The 15,623-nt window shown below is 36.9% G+C and overlaps 1 protein-coding gene across 3 annotated transcripts in view; it reads left to right on the forward strand.

Annotated features, from left to right (window-relative positions):
* SORCS2 (sortilin related VPS10 domain containing receptor 2) overlaps positions 1-15,623 on the forward strand; it is a 1,216,578-nt gene that overhangs the window by 1,147,737 nt on the left and 53,218 nt on the right. For all 3 annotated transcript variants that reach the window (XM_074229834.1, XM_074229835.1, XM_074229836.1), the window contains exons 19-21: positions 1,027-1,213; positions 6,982-7,115; positions 9,548-9,671. In XM_074229834.1, coding sequence (XP_074085935.1) covers positions 1,027-1,213; positions 6,982-7,115; positions 9,548-9,671 — 445 coding nt within the window. The remainder of the gene's footprint in view (positions 1-1,026; positions 1,214-6,981; positions 7,116-9,547; positions 9,672-15,623) is intronic.

The following is a 15,623-nucleotide window of genomic DNA, read 5'->3' on the forward strand; positions in this document are numbered from 1 at the left end:
TCAGTCATATCTGACTCTTTGGGGTTTTCTTGACAAAGACACTAGAGTGGTTTAACATTTTCTTCTTTGTTTCATTTTACAATTGAAGAACATGAGGTAAGCAGGGTAAAGTGACTTGCCCAGGGTCACACAGCTAGTAAATGTCTGAGGCTGTATTTGAACTAAGGAAGATGAGTCTCCCTGACTTCAGGCCTGGTATTCTATCCACAGTGCTATACATCTACCCTTCTTTAGCTATAAAATGGGGATATTATCTGTGCTGTCTAACCTACAGGGTTGTTGTGAGAATCCAAGGTGATTATTTATATAATCACTTTGTAATTATAAGGTCACAGAAATGTGAGTTCCTATGATTCTTCACAATACTTCTAAGGCATTAAAGAATCTGATCAAGACTAAAAGAAACTAGAGATTGAGTCTAAAAGGAAAGAATCTTTAACAGGGATCCAGATTGGGTTGGACATCTGTAACCCTGACTGAGGAAAATAATATAATTCAATCCAATCCAACAAATATGCATTTAGCACCTAGTCTGTGGAAGACCTTATGCTCAGTAGCTGGGACTTTGTTCCTAAAGAGCTCACAGTTTAGTGGACATTGGGCTTAGGTGTTCAGTAAGATGCAGCCCAACAAAACACTACAGAGTCCACAAAAGCTTCAACAAACGCTTTGATAGAGTACCTGGGTTCAAAGCTGTCTCAGACACTTAATAATTATCTAGCTGTGTGGCCTTGGGCAAGCCACTTAACCCCATTTGCCTTGCAAAAACCTAAAAAAAATGCTTTGATAGTTCATAAGAGAAAAAGAGGAATCAGGTGTTATTTCATGGAAAAGGAAGCATTTCATTTGGACATTAATAATGGATCAGACTTCAGTAGGAGGAATTATAGGAAGAAGTTCAAAGTATAGAGAATGATTTGAAAAAAAGGTATCAGGAAAGTAAAGGACTTATGAATGGAACTTTACACACCTGTACTAGGGCATATTTACTCAAATTCTAAAATGTTTCTGATTTTTTTGTCCTAGGGGGATGTTCTAAATACAAAGTACCTGGTGGACCTTGGTGATGGCTTTAAGGCTGTCTATGTAAACCTCACTGTAACAGGAGAACCTATCCGACACCGTTATGAGAATCCAGGAATTTACCGTGTCTTTGTCAAAGCAGAGAACACAGCTGGACATGAAGAAGCTGTGTTGTTTGTTCAAGTGAATTGTAAGTGAACCTTTTCAACTTTCATTTGGTTTCTGATTATTATCGTTCAGTCATTTCAGTTACATATGATTCTTCATGACCCCCATTTGGAGTTTTCTTGGCTAAGATAATGGAGTAGTTTGCCATATCTTCTCCTGCTCATATTATAGGTAAGGAAACAAGCAACCAGGGTTGTGACTTGCCCAGAGTCACACAGCTAATAAAGGTCTGAGGTCAGGTCTTCCCAGGTCTAGACCCCACTCTTTATTCACTGAGCCTCCTAACTGTCCTAGGTTTCCTGATGTTTTTATTTGAATCCTGTCTCAAATGCTTACTAGTAGTATTACCTCAGGCAGGTTCCTTAACCTCTCTCAGTCTCCTCACAGAGGCTATGAAGATCAAATGAGTAACCTAAAGTCCTTTGTAAACCATATTTCACAATAAAAATGTTAAGTGCTATTGTTGATGAGTATGAAAATGACAATGATGACAACTATAAGATAAATTCAGTGCTTTGGAGAAATATCTTCTCTTTGGGACCATGAAATCAAATCTCTTTTAAATCCTGAGCATATTTACCATGTTGCTCTGAATGTAGGCAAGTTTTGTCCTAAAGTCTGATTTGCAGGAAATCTGACCTTAGCATTAAATTAATGTGATATGCATGATCATATACAAAACATAAAATCAGGGCGGCTAGGTGGCATAGTGGATAAAGCACCAGCCCTGGAGTCAGGAGTACCTGGGTTCAAATCCGGTCTCAGACACTTAATAATTACCTAGCTGTGTGGCCTTGAGCAAGCCACTTAACCCCTTTTGCCTTGCAAAAACCTAAAAAAAACCCATAAAATCCAAGTTTTGGTGTAATTTGTATATTATGTGAGGGTATAGCAATGGATGTTCATTTTGGAATTATATCCCCACAAATCCAAGAAGAATATATGTACCCTAGCATGTGCTTTGATGAAATGGGAGCACTTTTGGCATTCCTGGTAAGAGGCTGGGCAGGAACCTTAACAAGAGTCACGGGATATGGAGTAACTTCCTAACTTCATTCAAGTTTTTTCTGTCTCTCTCCTGTGATCTCTGTTTCAAGTTCTCTTACCCAGTCTTTCACTAGGTATGGTGCTTCTATTCAACTAGATTCTGTACTGATTCATCATTTACTGTACTCCACAAAGATTGCTAAGGAGTGGAGTAACCAAAGAGAACATATTGCTCATCTCTGTCTTTTCAAAAAGATACCATTTAAAACAATGAAATAGATTTGGAAGTGACCCATATCTGGAACAATATGGTAGTTTGATAGCTTACCTGCTGCAAAAGTCTTTCATGTGTCAAAAACTTAAGGAGGCAGTGCTTGTGTAGTAGAAAGAATATTTAAGTCAGAAGGTCTGGGTTCAAATCCAGATTCTGTGTCAGAGACCTTTTATAAGCTATTTCAACTCTCTGGGTGGGTTACAGTTTCTTCAGTTCTATTATAGGTATTGGGTTAAAAGAACTCATAAGTCATTTCCAAATTAATGATCCTACAAAGCCACATGAACTTAGGAGAAGAGTATAGTAGATATCCTGAACTAGGAAAGAAATTAGAATATTTTGACCGTAGGCTAAAGGGTCTTGATTTCTCTTTAGATCCTAAGCTGTCCTAAGGAAACTGAAATAGTTGATTGTAAATCTTGTAGGTTATATTCAGGTCTTCAAGATTTTTAGCCAGATTATTGCCAATGGTAACATGTGTTTCCAATGATCAGAGGCCAGCAATCTTTAGCATAGATTTTATATGTGAAAAGGGGGGATCCCAATTGGAAATGCCAACAGCACTTCCTTGTTTTACCAGAAAGACAGTAAGTCTACTGTCCTCACCACTTAATCTGTAAGGTCAAATCCTCAGGCACCATTTTGGCCCAAGAATGCTGCTATTCTGGCCAAATTTTCAAAACACATTTGAATACTGAATTCTGAAGTCTCATGACTTCATTAACTTGGTGTACTTTGTAGGAAGAGACAGGATTCATGCAGCACATCACGCCATTGCTGCTGCTGCCTGGCAGGTTTACAAAAATATAATAAAGTACAGTGATGGAAGTGATAAATAAATGTTCCAATGGAATAAAGCAAGCTCATTTCAATTAAATGCATATTTATTAAGTTCTTCCTATGTTCTGGACCTGTATTTAGAACTAGAAAAAGAACAAAAATTGGCACAGTCCCTGACTTCAAAGAGTTTAAAATCTAACAATAGAGATGCAAAAGTAAAAAAAAAAAGTATAATACAAGATAGTATGTGATCAGGACAAAGGAGAGCTCCAGACAAAGAACTTTGAGCAAATGTGAGATGTAGGGATAATATTGAGTGGATAGTGGGAGAATCAAGAAGTCCTCAGAGGATCACACTTGAACTGAGACTCAAAGGAATAAATTCTAGGTGTCAAGTATGGTTTGTGAATATTTTAGTATTAGAGAAGTCAGGACATGTTTGGGGAAGATTGCCTTAAATGTAGTTAGGATCTAGAGAAGAGTTGTGCAAAATAGGTTAGATATGGTTAGAAAAGTGGGTTGGAGCCAAATTGTGAAGGATCTTCTTCATTAGGTACAAGAGTTTTGTTTAATTATGTTTTGTTGTTCATAGATAGCAGGGATCTACTGAAAGATTTTTATCTGACAGTGAGAGGTCCATATTTGGTCCATTTTCTTGGTCATATTCAATACTTTTCTTTAATGGAAGCAACTGTTTGTCCAGTGGTCTGTGAGTAGAGAAATATACATCTAGATTTTACTTACAGAGGGTAAGAAATAATTCTAAAAATTGCTATTTATTGTGCAAGTAATTGAAATCTAGTGCCAAAGATGATTAGAATTCATTATCTGCTCTAGAAGGTCATAGAACAAATAAGTTGATTGAAACAAGAATTTTTTTATTTGCTACAAGAATGTGACATATACACTTTTGTATTACATACATATGTATTAGATTATGAATAATATATGCATAGGTGTGTATATATGTGTGTGTATCATTATGTATGTTCATGAAATAGCATTATAATTATTCACATACAATGCTTACTGACATATAATATATATGTACATGTCTAAAATCAAGAGAATCCACTCAGAAAAATATACTGGAGCCACTCAACATGTAAAATAACACCAAAACCATTAGTCAGAAAAGCATTAAACTCCTCTGAAAGCATGAAGACAGCTATACTTTCTTATGTCAGAGAAAGGCAGCAATTCATGAAACACAATGGAAATAGGTGGTACTAAGGACTAGGTTTGCATAAAGTGTTTCCCAGAGAAACAGATACCAGATACAATGAGGCTTTAATGCTATCAACAACTCACAAATGTAAAACACTTTCTAGTTTAGATACATTTTCCTTACAACATACCTGTAAGGTAAATAGTATTATTCTCCCCATTTTATAGAACAAGAGACTGAAGCCCTAGGGATGCAAGGGAGGGAAGCAACCTTTCCAAGATCAAGAAATTAATTATTCAACATTTGTTAAAGTTCAGATTTAAAACCCTCTCTTTTCAGATCAATCTGGTATTCTTTCCTCTTCATTCGACTTCATGAAGTTAAGAAGCCATCATTATTACAAGACGCTTTCTTTATCTCATCATGACAGGATGGCCTAGTGGAAAGAATATTAGGCTTAGAGTTAGGAAATTGTTGTTCAGTCATTTCAGTTGTGCCCAATTCTTTGTGATGACATTTGAATGAAATTGTCATTTCCTTCTCCAGCTCATTTTATAGATGAAGAAACTAAGGCAAAAAGCATTAAGACATTTGTACAAGGTCACCAGATGGTTTGTGTCTGAAGTGAAATTTGAACTCAGATCTTCCTGACTCTAAACCTGGTGCTCTATCCACTGACTTGTGTTCAAATCCTAACTTTGGTTTTCATTAATTAACTAATGAAACTCTAGATAAGTCACAAACCCTTTGTCTCTCAAGCAACTTCCTAAGACATTCACTAATTCATAGAAGAGTTATAATCAATAGATAAATTCCCCATACCAAGGGTTCCCCAAGCTGACAGAACCCTAGATCCTTTGTATATCTATGTATCTCAGTTTTTAGCAGCCAGCCTTCAACATCTGGGGCTCACTTTCTTGCTATAAGATAAAACTCCTAAAAATTTTTTTAAAAAAAGATAAAACTCCTTTTATTATATTTAAAAGCACTATTAGTTATCTCAGTTTCCTTTTCTGTAAAATTAAGATATTAACTCTCACCCTACCTACCTCACAGTATTATTGTGAGGGGAAAAACCCAAGCCCTCATATACAAAGCACTTTTTAATCATAAAATAGTTTGCAAACATAAGCTATTGTTATTCTTCTATAAAGCAATTTTAATTTATTAGATCAATTAAAGTTAAATTACTGAAAATCTATCCTGCATATTGTTTTTGCTACAAAATCCTTTATGAGGTATCAGAAAACACATTGCAGAGACATCTAGGATATATGCTAATGAAAGCAATAATCACCATTGGCATTTGTATACCAGATACTGTTTTGCACAGTAAGTTGTGTGCATGCTCTCATTTGTTTCTGACATTATTGCAGTGAAGTAACTACACATGGATTTTGTCATCACCATTTTATAGATGAAGCAATTAAGGCCAAAAGAAACTAAGTTATGTGCCCATGAGCACACAGCTAGAAAGTACCAGAGAGCAGACTTCTCCAGTGCCTTCTCCACTATACAATGTCTATATTGCTCAATTAAGACTCAGCTTTGAAAGACTTTACATAAGTGAAGAATTGCAAAAAAAATTAATAATAATAACCAGCAGAGTCTTCTATGATAATAAAAGGGATAGATTTGACATCATGGAATTCAAATATCTTTAAAATTCTTCAGACAAAAGGGAGAAGTTACAAAGTAGATCTTAGTTCAATGTGTACATGAAATGCATTGCCTCAAGAGGTAGTGAGCTCCCTCTCACTAGAGGTTTTGAAGTAAAATTTCTTCTTGTTGGAGATGTTGTATGGAGGAAAAGTCCTGTTTCATTTTGGGGTATGATTTAACTGATCTTTAACATCGTTAATGTCCAAGATTCTAGATTCCTCCATATATCATTGAAAAAGGAATGTCTTTGTTCCAAAATCAAATTTTGTAAGTAATCATATAATTTAGAGGAAGAGAGAGTCTTAGAGGTCATCTTGTTGGAGTCCTTTCATTTCATAGAGGATTCATGTGATCTGCCCATGGTCATGCTGGCACTAAAAAGAAGAGCCAGAATATAGCACCAGTCATTTTTCCTCTAAAATACATTGCTGGGGGTGGCTAGGTGGCACAGTGGATAGAGCACTGGTGCTGGAGTCAGGAGTACCTGAGTACAAATCTGGCCTCAGACACTTAATAATTATCTAGCTGTGGCCTTGGGCAAGCCACTTAACCCCATTGCCTTGCAAAAACCTAAAAATAAATAAATAAAGAGAAATAAAATAAAATATATTGCTTCACAGCAGTATCATTGCTACACGGCTGAGACTCCAATTTTTTTTTATAATTTTGTGATCTTTGTAAACAAATTGATGAAGCAATTAAGACTCAGAAGGCTAAATAATATACCCCATGAGCACATAATTGGAGAAATAACCCCTCCTGGAGATACCAGTAATCTTTTCATTGGTACATGCTGAAAAAAAAAAAACCCCAATGAAAGCTAGTCCCTTTGCTGAGAGAACATGGTATAGAGCAAAAGGAAGGACCAAAAAGGGTGCCATAAATTGATGACTCTTTGACTAATGATTTTTTCCCCCAGCTCCTCTCCAGGCTTTACACCTTGAAGTGGTTCCTGTTACTGGAATAAATCAGGATGTCAACCTCACTGCCATTCTGCTGCCCCAGAACCCCAATCTAACAGTCTTCTACTGGTGGATAGGAAACAACTTACAGGTATACCCTGGGCTCCTTTGAGTCAGTTTATAATCACCCATGCTCTCTCTAGGTGCTACAAAAGATAGGTCCAGAGAAGTGGGAGATATAGAGTCTGATCTTAAAAGGCTTATTGTTTATGTGAGAAAATGAGCTATTTATAGGTAAAAAGATGACCTACAATTCATAATGACCCATGGGGTTATCAATTAAGGATTAGAGATAATAAATGGTAGAGATCACAAGAGGAAGGAAAAAAGAAAGCAAAAAGTATATACATATGTATATATGTATGTATGTGTGTATGTAATGTAAATGTATGTTCCAGGTATAGTGCTAAGCATATTTTTCAAATATTATCTCATTTGAGCCTCACAACTGCGCTATGAGTTAAATGCTATTAATATACCCATTTTACAGTTGAGGAAGATGAATCAAGTAGAGGTTAAGTGACTTGTCCAAGATTGTACAACTACTAAGTGTCTGAACCAGATTTGAACTCATTTACTCCTGGATCAAGGTACAATTGTCTATCTAGAATGATCAAGGAAGGCTTCCTGGAAGAGGTGGGAGTTTTAAGTGGGGCTATGAAATGAATTGGATTCAGAGAAGTAAAGAAGAAAGTAGAGGAGATCCCTGACAGAGAGAAAAAGGTATGATGTGTACTGGGGATGGGGATAGGTGGGAAGTGAGTAGGGAGAGAATTCATGTAATTTACAATTACATGGACTTATAATTAGAGTAATAGTGGATAATAAGGCTCAAAAGGAAGGGTAAGGTCTGATCATGGAGGGCCTTGAATGTCAAGTTAAGTAGTTTCACCTTTTGACCTGTGGGCAGTAGCCAATGAATGGGTTTTTTTTTAATAATAATGTGATGAGGTCAGACTTAAACAGGTTTAAATTGTGAGCAGTATATATGCATTTACTATCTCTAATGCTTATTTGATAGCATCATGGATCATTATGAATTGTAGGTCCCCACCTATAGAGACTGGAGGCAGGATATCAAAGTGGGATGAGGTATCCTTTTAACAATATGAATCATGGGGCGGCTAGGTGGCGCAGTGGATAGAGCACTGACCCTGGAGTCAGGAGGACCTGAGTTCAAATCCGGCCTCAGCCACTTAATAATTACCTAGCTGTATGGCCTTGGGCAAGCCACTTAACCCTATTTGCCTTGCAAAAAAAAATACAAAAATAAACAATATGAATCATTAATTCCTTCTTGACTTGAAGGAAAGAGTATAATAACTTTTCAAATTCAATGAATTCTCCCCATTTCATAGAATTACCATCATCAACATCATCACCACCACTCATTGCTGATTAGCAATAATGTGACATTTTAAAGTGTTCAATGTACTTTGACATAAATTTCAATATATTCAATTGATTCTCCCAATGATGAGGTAGAAACAGCTATCCCAATATTGATGATATCTGTCCTTCATTCTCAAAGAAGGTGATTCCATGACATACACTTGAATTAGACCTAGGTAAGGAGGATACTTTGCAGTGACCAGTCTCACTTTCTCCTCCAGAGCAATCTGAGTCCAGTGGCCAGATGTGAAGCAGGATGACTGGAGATGGCCCTGAAAGTGAGGCAATCAGGGTAAAGTGACTTGCCCAAGGTCACACATCTAGTGTCTGAGGTCAGATTTAAAGCAGATTGAATTGCTAAATGATTATTCCTGGTCACAGGACTAGTTAGTCCTAGAATCCAGATTTGTAACTATGTCTCATGACTCTAAAACCAACACTCTCCAAACAGCCCTTTAAGGATATTGGATCATGTGATCACATCTGGTTAGAGCTGGTAGGAGAACAAAATAACACTTAGTTCATAGGTGAAGAAATGGAGGCAATTTGTTATCTGACCAAGTGACTTCTCTGAGGTCATATAAGACAAAAATAGTAGAACTGAAATTATGGAATCAGATTTTAGAGCTGAGAAAACTGAGGTTCAGGGAGGTTAAATTGTTTAAACCAAGATCACATAGTCTTCTGACTTGAAATTCAGTGCTCTGCCACCTTTTCATAAATAGATTATTATCTTTGCCACCAAGCCAGTTTCAATGACCTTAGTACATACACTAACCATATCATGGGACAATACAGTCTCAGAGTTGCTAGGGATCTCTTAAGCCATCTAATCCAACTTAGCACAAAAAACCAAAAAGTAAGGAAGGTGGAATGTCACAGTACCAATAAGCTTTGACTTGATGTTCTCTAGTCAACAAGCATTTATTATACTCCTACATTATTCAGCACCTAATGTACTTAATTCTGGATCATAAAACATGGTCCATTTCTATCAATCTGAATCTTGGTTCTAAGGCCCCATTCGGCTGAAAGGTCTGTAATTCTAGGTTCTAAGTTTCCTCCTGTCTCTGATGGTCTTTCTGATTCTTATGATGCAACCCTAACAATATTCCTTCTCTTTTTTTCCAGCCCCTTCTCTCTCTGGATAATTTTCTTGTCACACGATTTTCAGAAACAGGTGAAGTTCGAGTAACTGTTCAAGCCTCCTGTGGGAACTCCATGCTCCAGGACTCCAAAGTCATCAGGGTTTTAGGTGAGCTCATTTCAATTCTTCCTGCCTTTTATACATCCCACACCTCCCCAAACCTTTTTTAAAACTGCAAACATAATTTTGAATTTTAGAGGCAGCTGGTGGTACAGTGGATAGGGTGCTGAAAGATCAAGAAGACCTGAATTCAAAATCCAGCCTCCAACACCTGTGTGCCTCTGGGCAAGCCACTTAACCTGTTTGCCTCACTTTTTCTTTTGTAAAAAGAAAATAATAGCTCCTACTTCCCAAGATTGTCGTAAGGATATAGTTCATAATTGTAAAATGTTTAGCATAGTGTTTGACATTATATAAATGTTACTCATTATCATTATTATCATTAGCTATGCATAAACACATAAGGACAAGATGATATCTATGGCAAAGGAAAAGTGTTTACTTGTAATCAAGAGACCTGAGTTCAAATTCTCTCTCTCTGATACTTTTTAGCTGTTGTGACCATGAGCAAATCACTGCTTCTCAAAGTCTCAATTTCAATTTCATTATGTTCCTCCCAACAACCCTGCAAAGTAAGCAGTACACATATCCTCCACTTTGTTTTACAGAAAGGGCAACTGATGCTCTGAGTTATTAAAAGATCAATAAGGGCACAACTGATAATTGGCACAGTTGCTACCAGAAACCAGGTCTGCTGACTTTAAATCCAGTATAATTTCCACAAAAGCATCCTACTTGTCTATTTTCAACCTAAAGTTGATTCCAAGTCTCAAAATTAGTGGATAATGTCACCAAAAAAAATGGGATTTACTTCTAATAATGACTTTGGGCCAGTCTAAGTCTCTACATTTCCTTACCTAGAATGTAGCAATGATGATATGCTTGCTAGGTTGCTGTGAGAAAAGTGCTATCTGAATGTGGAAATTATCACCATTATCCTTAATCACGATTTTTGGGATCACAGTCTTCTCATTTGTAAAGTAAATTATTATTATTATTATTATTATATTAGGCATTTTTTGCAGGTTATATTTCTACAATTGGTGTATTGTGATATCAGTTTTCAGCAGTTGCAATAAATGGATGTATGGAGGTGATTAGAAAGGAATCTAAAGGCATGGATTAGAATTTTTCCTCTAGCACTTACTATCTATATAAACTTGGGCAAGTATGTCAAACTCAATGATCTCAAAAGGTCCCTTTCAGTTCTGAATCTCTGATCCTAGTAGTCTGTGATACATTTTCTCCTAGTACATGCCTACAGAATACTAATATCATTGGATTACTTGGGAATATTGCATCATTTAGAGACAGATCATTTAACCTCATTAGAAAATTCTCCCTAGAGGCCAAGATGGTGGAGAGAAAACAGGCACTGCATTAAGCCCTCCCTGTGTCCCCTCAAAAAAATAACATGAAAGAAACCTCTTAAAAGAAACTCGATCAACAAAACCCAGAAAAAGAAGCTAGGAGAAGAACACCTACCAACAAGGTCAGTCTCAGGGGACCATCGGTGAACCAGGAAAGGAGACCAGAGGATCAGTGCAGGGACAGCAAGGGGGGGGGGGGGTGAGATGCCAAAGGACTGGCTTTGGCCTCAGAGACCTTGGTGAGAAGCGGGTTGATGAGTCTTTGACCTGGGGGAGGGGAGGTCTGCAACCTAGAAATCATCCAGCTCTGTGCAAGACCTCCATACTTTTGGAGCATTCTTCCAAGTAACAAATGGTAGCCACCCCACCCCCATTGCCGCAAGCACAGGTGTGGACTAAGGAGCCCACTCAACTGAAAGGGAGATTGGCTTCCAGCCCATTGTTCAAGGTCATCTCCAACCTTGCTGCCCCTCCTCCCTCTCTCCCTCCAGGATTGAGAGAGGGCTTCAATCACTCCAGAGAAAGCAACCAGCACCCCCTACTGGCCGCTCCTTGGAATTACTAAGCCAAATGAACAAAGCCTCTAGAAACCTCTGAGAGCCAGCTCCCCCCAACAGAAGATCATACAAAAATAAAGAAAAACTAATGAAAAGGGGGGACCCATGGAGAAATACTTAGTAGAACTATATTCTAACCCAGAGAGATCTAGCACTTCTGAGGAGAGTATGACTTGGTCTCCAGCCCAGAAAGACTTCCTTCAAGAAATCAGGAAGGAGTTTAAAAATCAATTTGAAAAGTTAGGAAAAGAAACTCTAGAGAAAATTAACACATTGCAACAAGAAAACAAAACATTAGAAAATATAATTGGACAAATACAAAAAGAAAATAATTCTCTCAAATCCTCAATTGGACAAATGGAAAAAGAAAATAATTCTCTCAAATCATCAATTGGGCAAATGGAAAACTCCTTTAAAACTAGAATTGACCATTTGGAAAAGGAGTTGCAAGAGATAAATGAAGAAAATTCTTCTCCAAAAAAAATGGAATCTGAGGAAGCTAATGAGTTCATGAGACAACAAGATTCTGTTAAACAAAACCAAAAGATTGAAAAAATAGAAGATAACCTTATCAGTAAAACCACTGACCTCAAGGACCACTCGAGAAGGGACAACCTGAGAATTATAGGACTTCCTGAAAACATTAAAGAGAAAAAAATCCTGGACTTAATATTACAGGATTTAGTGATGAAAAACTGCCCTGATATCATGGAACCAGAGGCCAAAATAGTTATTGAAAGAATACATCAGTCTCCTCTGGAAAGAGATCCTAAAATGAAAATACCAAGAAACATTGTGACCAAATTCCAAAACTGTAAAATAAAAGAGAATATCCTGCAAGCAGACAGAAATAATTTAAATACCAAGGAATCACAGTAAGTATTACACAGGACCTGGCTGCAACATTAAGGGATCAAAGGGCCTGGAATGAGATATTCCAAAGAGCAAGGGAGCTTGGAATACAGCCAAGAATCTACTATCCATCAAAGCTGAGCCTTCTCTTCCAGGGGAAAAGATGGACATTTAATAAACTGGGAGACTTTCAATATTTCCTGATGAAAAGACCAGAGCTAAATAGAAAATTTGAACATCAAACAAGAAGCTCAAGAACCACATGAAAAGGTTAAAAAAAAGTAAAGGAAAAAAACTGCTATCCAATAAAAGGAAACAAACTAAATCCCTACCTTAGAGAAAGACTCTAATAACTCTCCAGAACTGTAACTCTATTAGAGACAATATACTTAGCCAGAAGTGATGGACACTCATAGTTTTTCTGTGACTCAGATAGAATGATTTAAAAACAATACCTCCTTAAAAAAGGGGACAGTAAGGAGATAGGAAGATGGAGGAGATTGAATGGGGTAAATCTCATTTTATCAAGAGGTACAAAAGACCTATTGTAATAGAGGGGAAGAAGGGAGCAAGTGAGAACCACCTGAATCTTCATCTCATCAGACTTGGTTTAAAGTTAACTTAGACACAATCAGTTAAGTTAAGAAACTTATCTTACCTTTCAAGTATTAAAAGGGGAAAAGGAGAGGGGGGGGGATGGGGAGGGGAGAAAAAGGGGAACCTAACAGAAAGAAGGGAAGGAGGAAGGGGAAAAGGAGAAAGAAAGGGGAGGGGGCTGATATAGGAGTGCAAACACACTGAAGGTAGTGGTACTCAGAAACAAAATACTGTGGAATATGGATAAAGGAAAAAAGGAGAAAAATGCAAACAGAGGGAAGATAGCATGGAGAGCAATAAAGAGTTAGTAATTATAACTTTGAATGTGAATGTGATGAACTCTCCCTTAAAAACGTAAGTGAGGACCAACTAGGTGGTGCAGTGGATAGAGCACTGACCCTGGAGTCAGGAGTACCTGAGTTCAAATCCAACCTCAGGCACTTAATAATTACCTAGCTGTGTGGCTTTGGGCAAGCCATTTAACCACATTGCCTTGCAAAAAAAAAAGATCTAAAAAAAATCAATTAATTAATTTTTTTTTTAAAAAGTACGTGAATAGCAGAGTGAGCTAAAAAACAGAACTCTACAATATTCTGCTTACAAGAAACTCATTTGAAGCAGATATATATATATATATATATATATATATATATATATATATATATATATAAAGTAAAAGTAAAAGGTTGGAGCAAAATATAATTTACTTCAGCTGAAGTGAAAAAGCAGGAATAGCAAGCAGCTGAAAAAATAGATAGCATTAAAGGAGATAAGGAAGGACTTTATATTGTCTTAAAAGATACCATAGACAATAAAGTAATTTCTGTACTAAATATGTATGCACCCAATAGTATAGAATCCAAAATCTTAGAGGAGAAGTTGAAGTAGCTACAGGAAGACACAGACTGTAAAACTCTACTAGTGGGATTGGCTTAACAAACTATGGTATATGTAGGTCATGGAATACTATTGTTTTATTAGAAACCGGGAGAAATGGGAATTTAGGGAAACATGGAAGAATTTGAATGAACTGATGCTGAGTGAGATGAACAGAACCAGAGAAACATTGGACACCTTGATGGTGGCATGGGGTGATGATCAACCTTGATGGACTTGCTTATTCCATCAGTTCATAATAAGGGACAATTTTGGGCTGTCTGTGATGGAGAATACCATCTGTATCCAAAGAAAGAACTGTGGAGTTTAAACAAAGACCAAAAGCTATTACTTTTAATTTAGGGGGAAAAACATTATCTTATTATGTAATTTTGCTACCTCTTATACTTTATTTTTCTTCCTTAAGGATATGATTTCTCTCTCATCACATTCAACTTAGATCAATATATACCATGGAAACAATGTAAAGACTAACAGACTGCCTTCTGGGGGCAGGGCGGAGAGAAATAAGATTAGGGGGAAAATTGTAAAACTCAAAATAAATAAAATTTTTTTTAAAAAAAGAAAGTTCTCCCCATCCTCCAAGTAAATACTTGGGGTTTTCCCCCCAAGTTACTCAGACTCTCTAGATCAGTTTCTTCAACTGTAAAATGGAACTAATAACATCTGCCCCACTTATTCAAATAATTTTTTAAGATGATAACATGAGAGAATGCATGTGAAAGGGCTCTGGGGAGATTAGGAAATATGACTCAATGGAAAGGGTATTGTAATCAATTAACCCTGATCCTTACTGACCTTTGGCAAGTGATTTCTCCCTCCTGGGTCTCATTTTTCTGATCTGAAATTATGATGTTACCCTAGATCAATGGTGTCAAATTAAAATAAAAAGGGACCACTAAACTTCTCCAAAAGAAATATACTGACTTAGAAAGTCATATAATGACATTATCTATGGTCTATTGCATCTTTATTTGTTTTGTAAAAATATTTCAATTTCATTTTAATCTAGTTCAGTAGTACCTGAGTCATTTGTTTGACACCTAGGAACTGGATAAATTCTATGGTCCCTCCCTGGTCTGACCTTTTTGATCTAAGACATCAGGAAATTGAAAGATTTGGACTAGATCACCTGGAGGGAATTTTCTAGTTCTAGAAATTATAGACTTCTTTCAATTCTAACATTCTGTGTTCTTAAGTTCCTTCTTTTTTTTTTTGCAAGGCAAATGGGGTTAAGTGGCTTGCCTGAGGCCACACAGCTAGGTAATTATTAAGTGTCTGAGACCGGATTTGAACCCAGGTACTCCTGACTCCAAGGCCGGTGCTTTATCCACTACACCACCTAGCTGCCCCCCTTAAATTCCTTCTAACTTTGACAGTCTATATCCTAATATCTCTTCCAATTCTAACTTTTTTTGTTCTTAAGTCTCTTCTATTTAACATTCTATGTCCTAGCACAGTAACCCTTCCAATTTGGACATTCTGTATTGCATGATATCTCCCAACTCTGACATTCTAACTTTCCGCGAGTTTAAAGGGACAAGTGGATAATGCATATTCCCTTCATGACCTTAAATATTTCTGACATTTTGCTCTTTCTTTTAAAAGTAAATGAAAAGAGAATTCTATCTAATTTAAACTAAGATCAGCCAATTATACCTTCGCTTTGGGGGAGGGGGATTCTTCTCAGTTTAGAGCATTAGAATTTCAAAGTCCTTTGCCTTTCC

Source organism: Macrotis lagotis, chromosome 3 (genome assembly GCF_037893015.1).
Source record: "Macrotis lagotis isolate mMagLag1 chromosome 3, bilby.v1.9.chrom.fasta, whole genome shotgun sequence".
Lineage (NCBI taxonomy): Eukaryota > Metazoa > Chordata > Mammalia > Peramelemorphia > Peramelidae > Macrotis > Macrotis lagotis.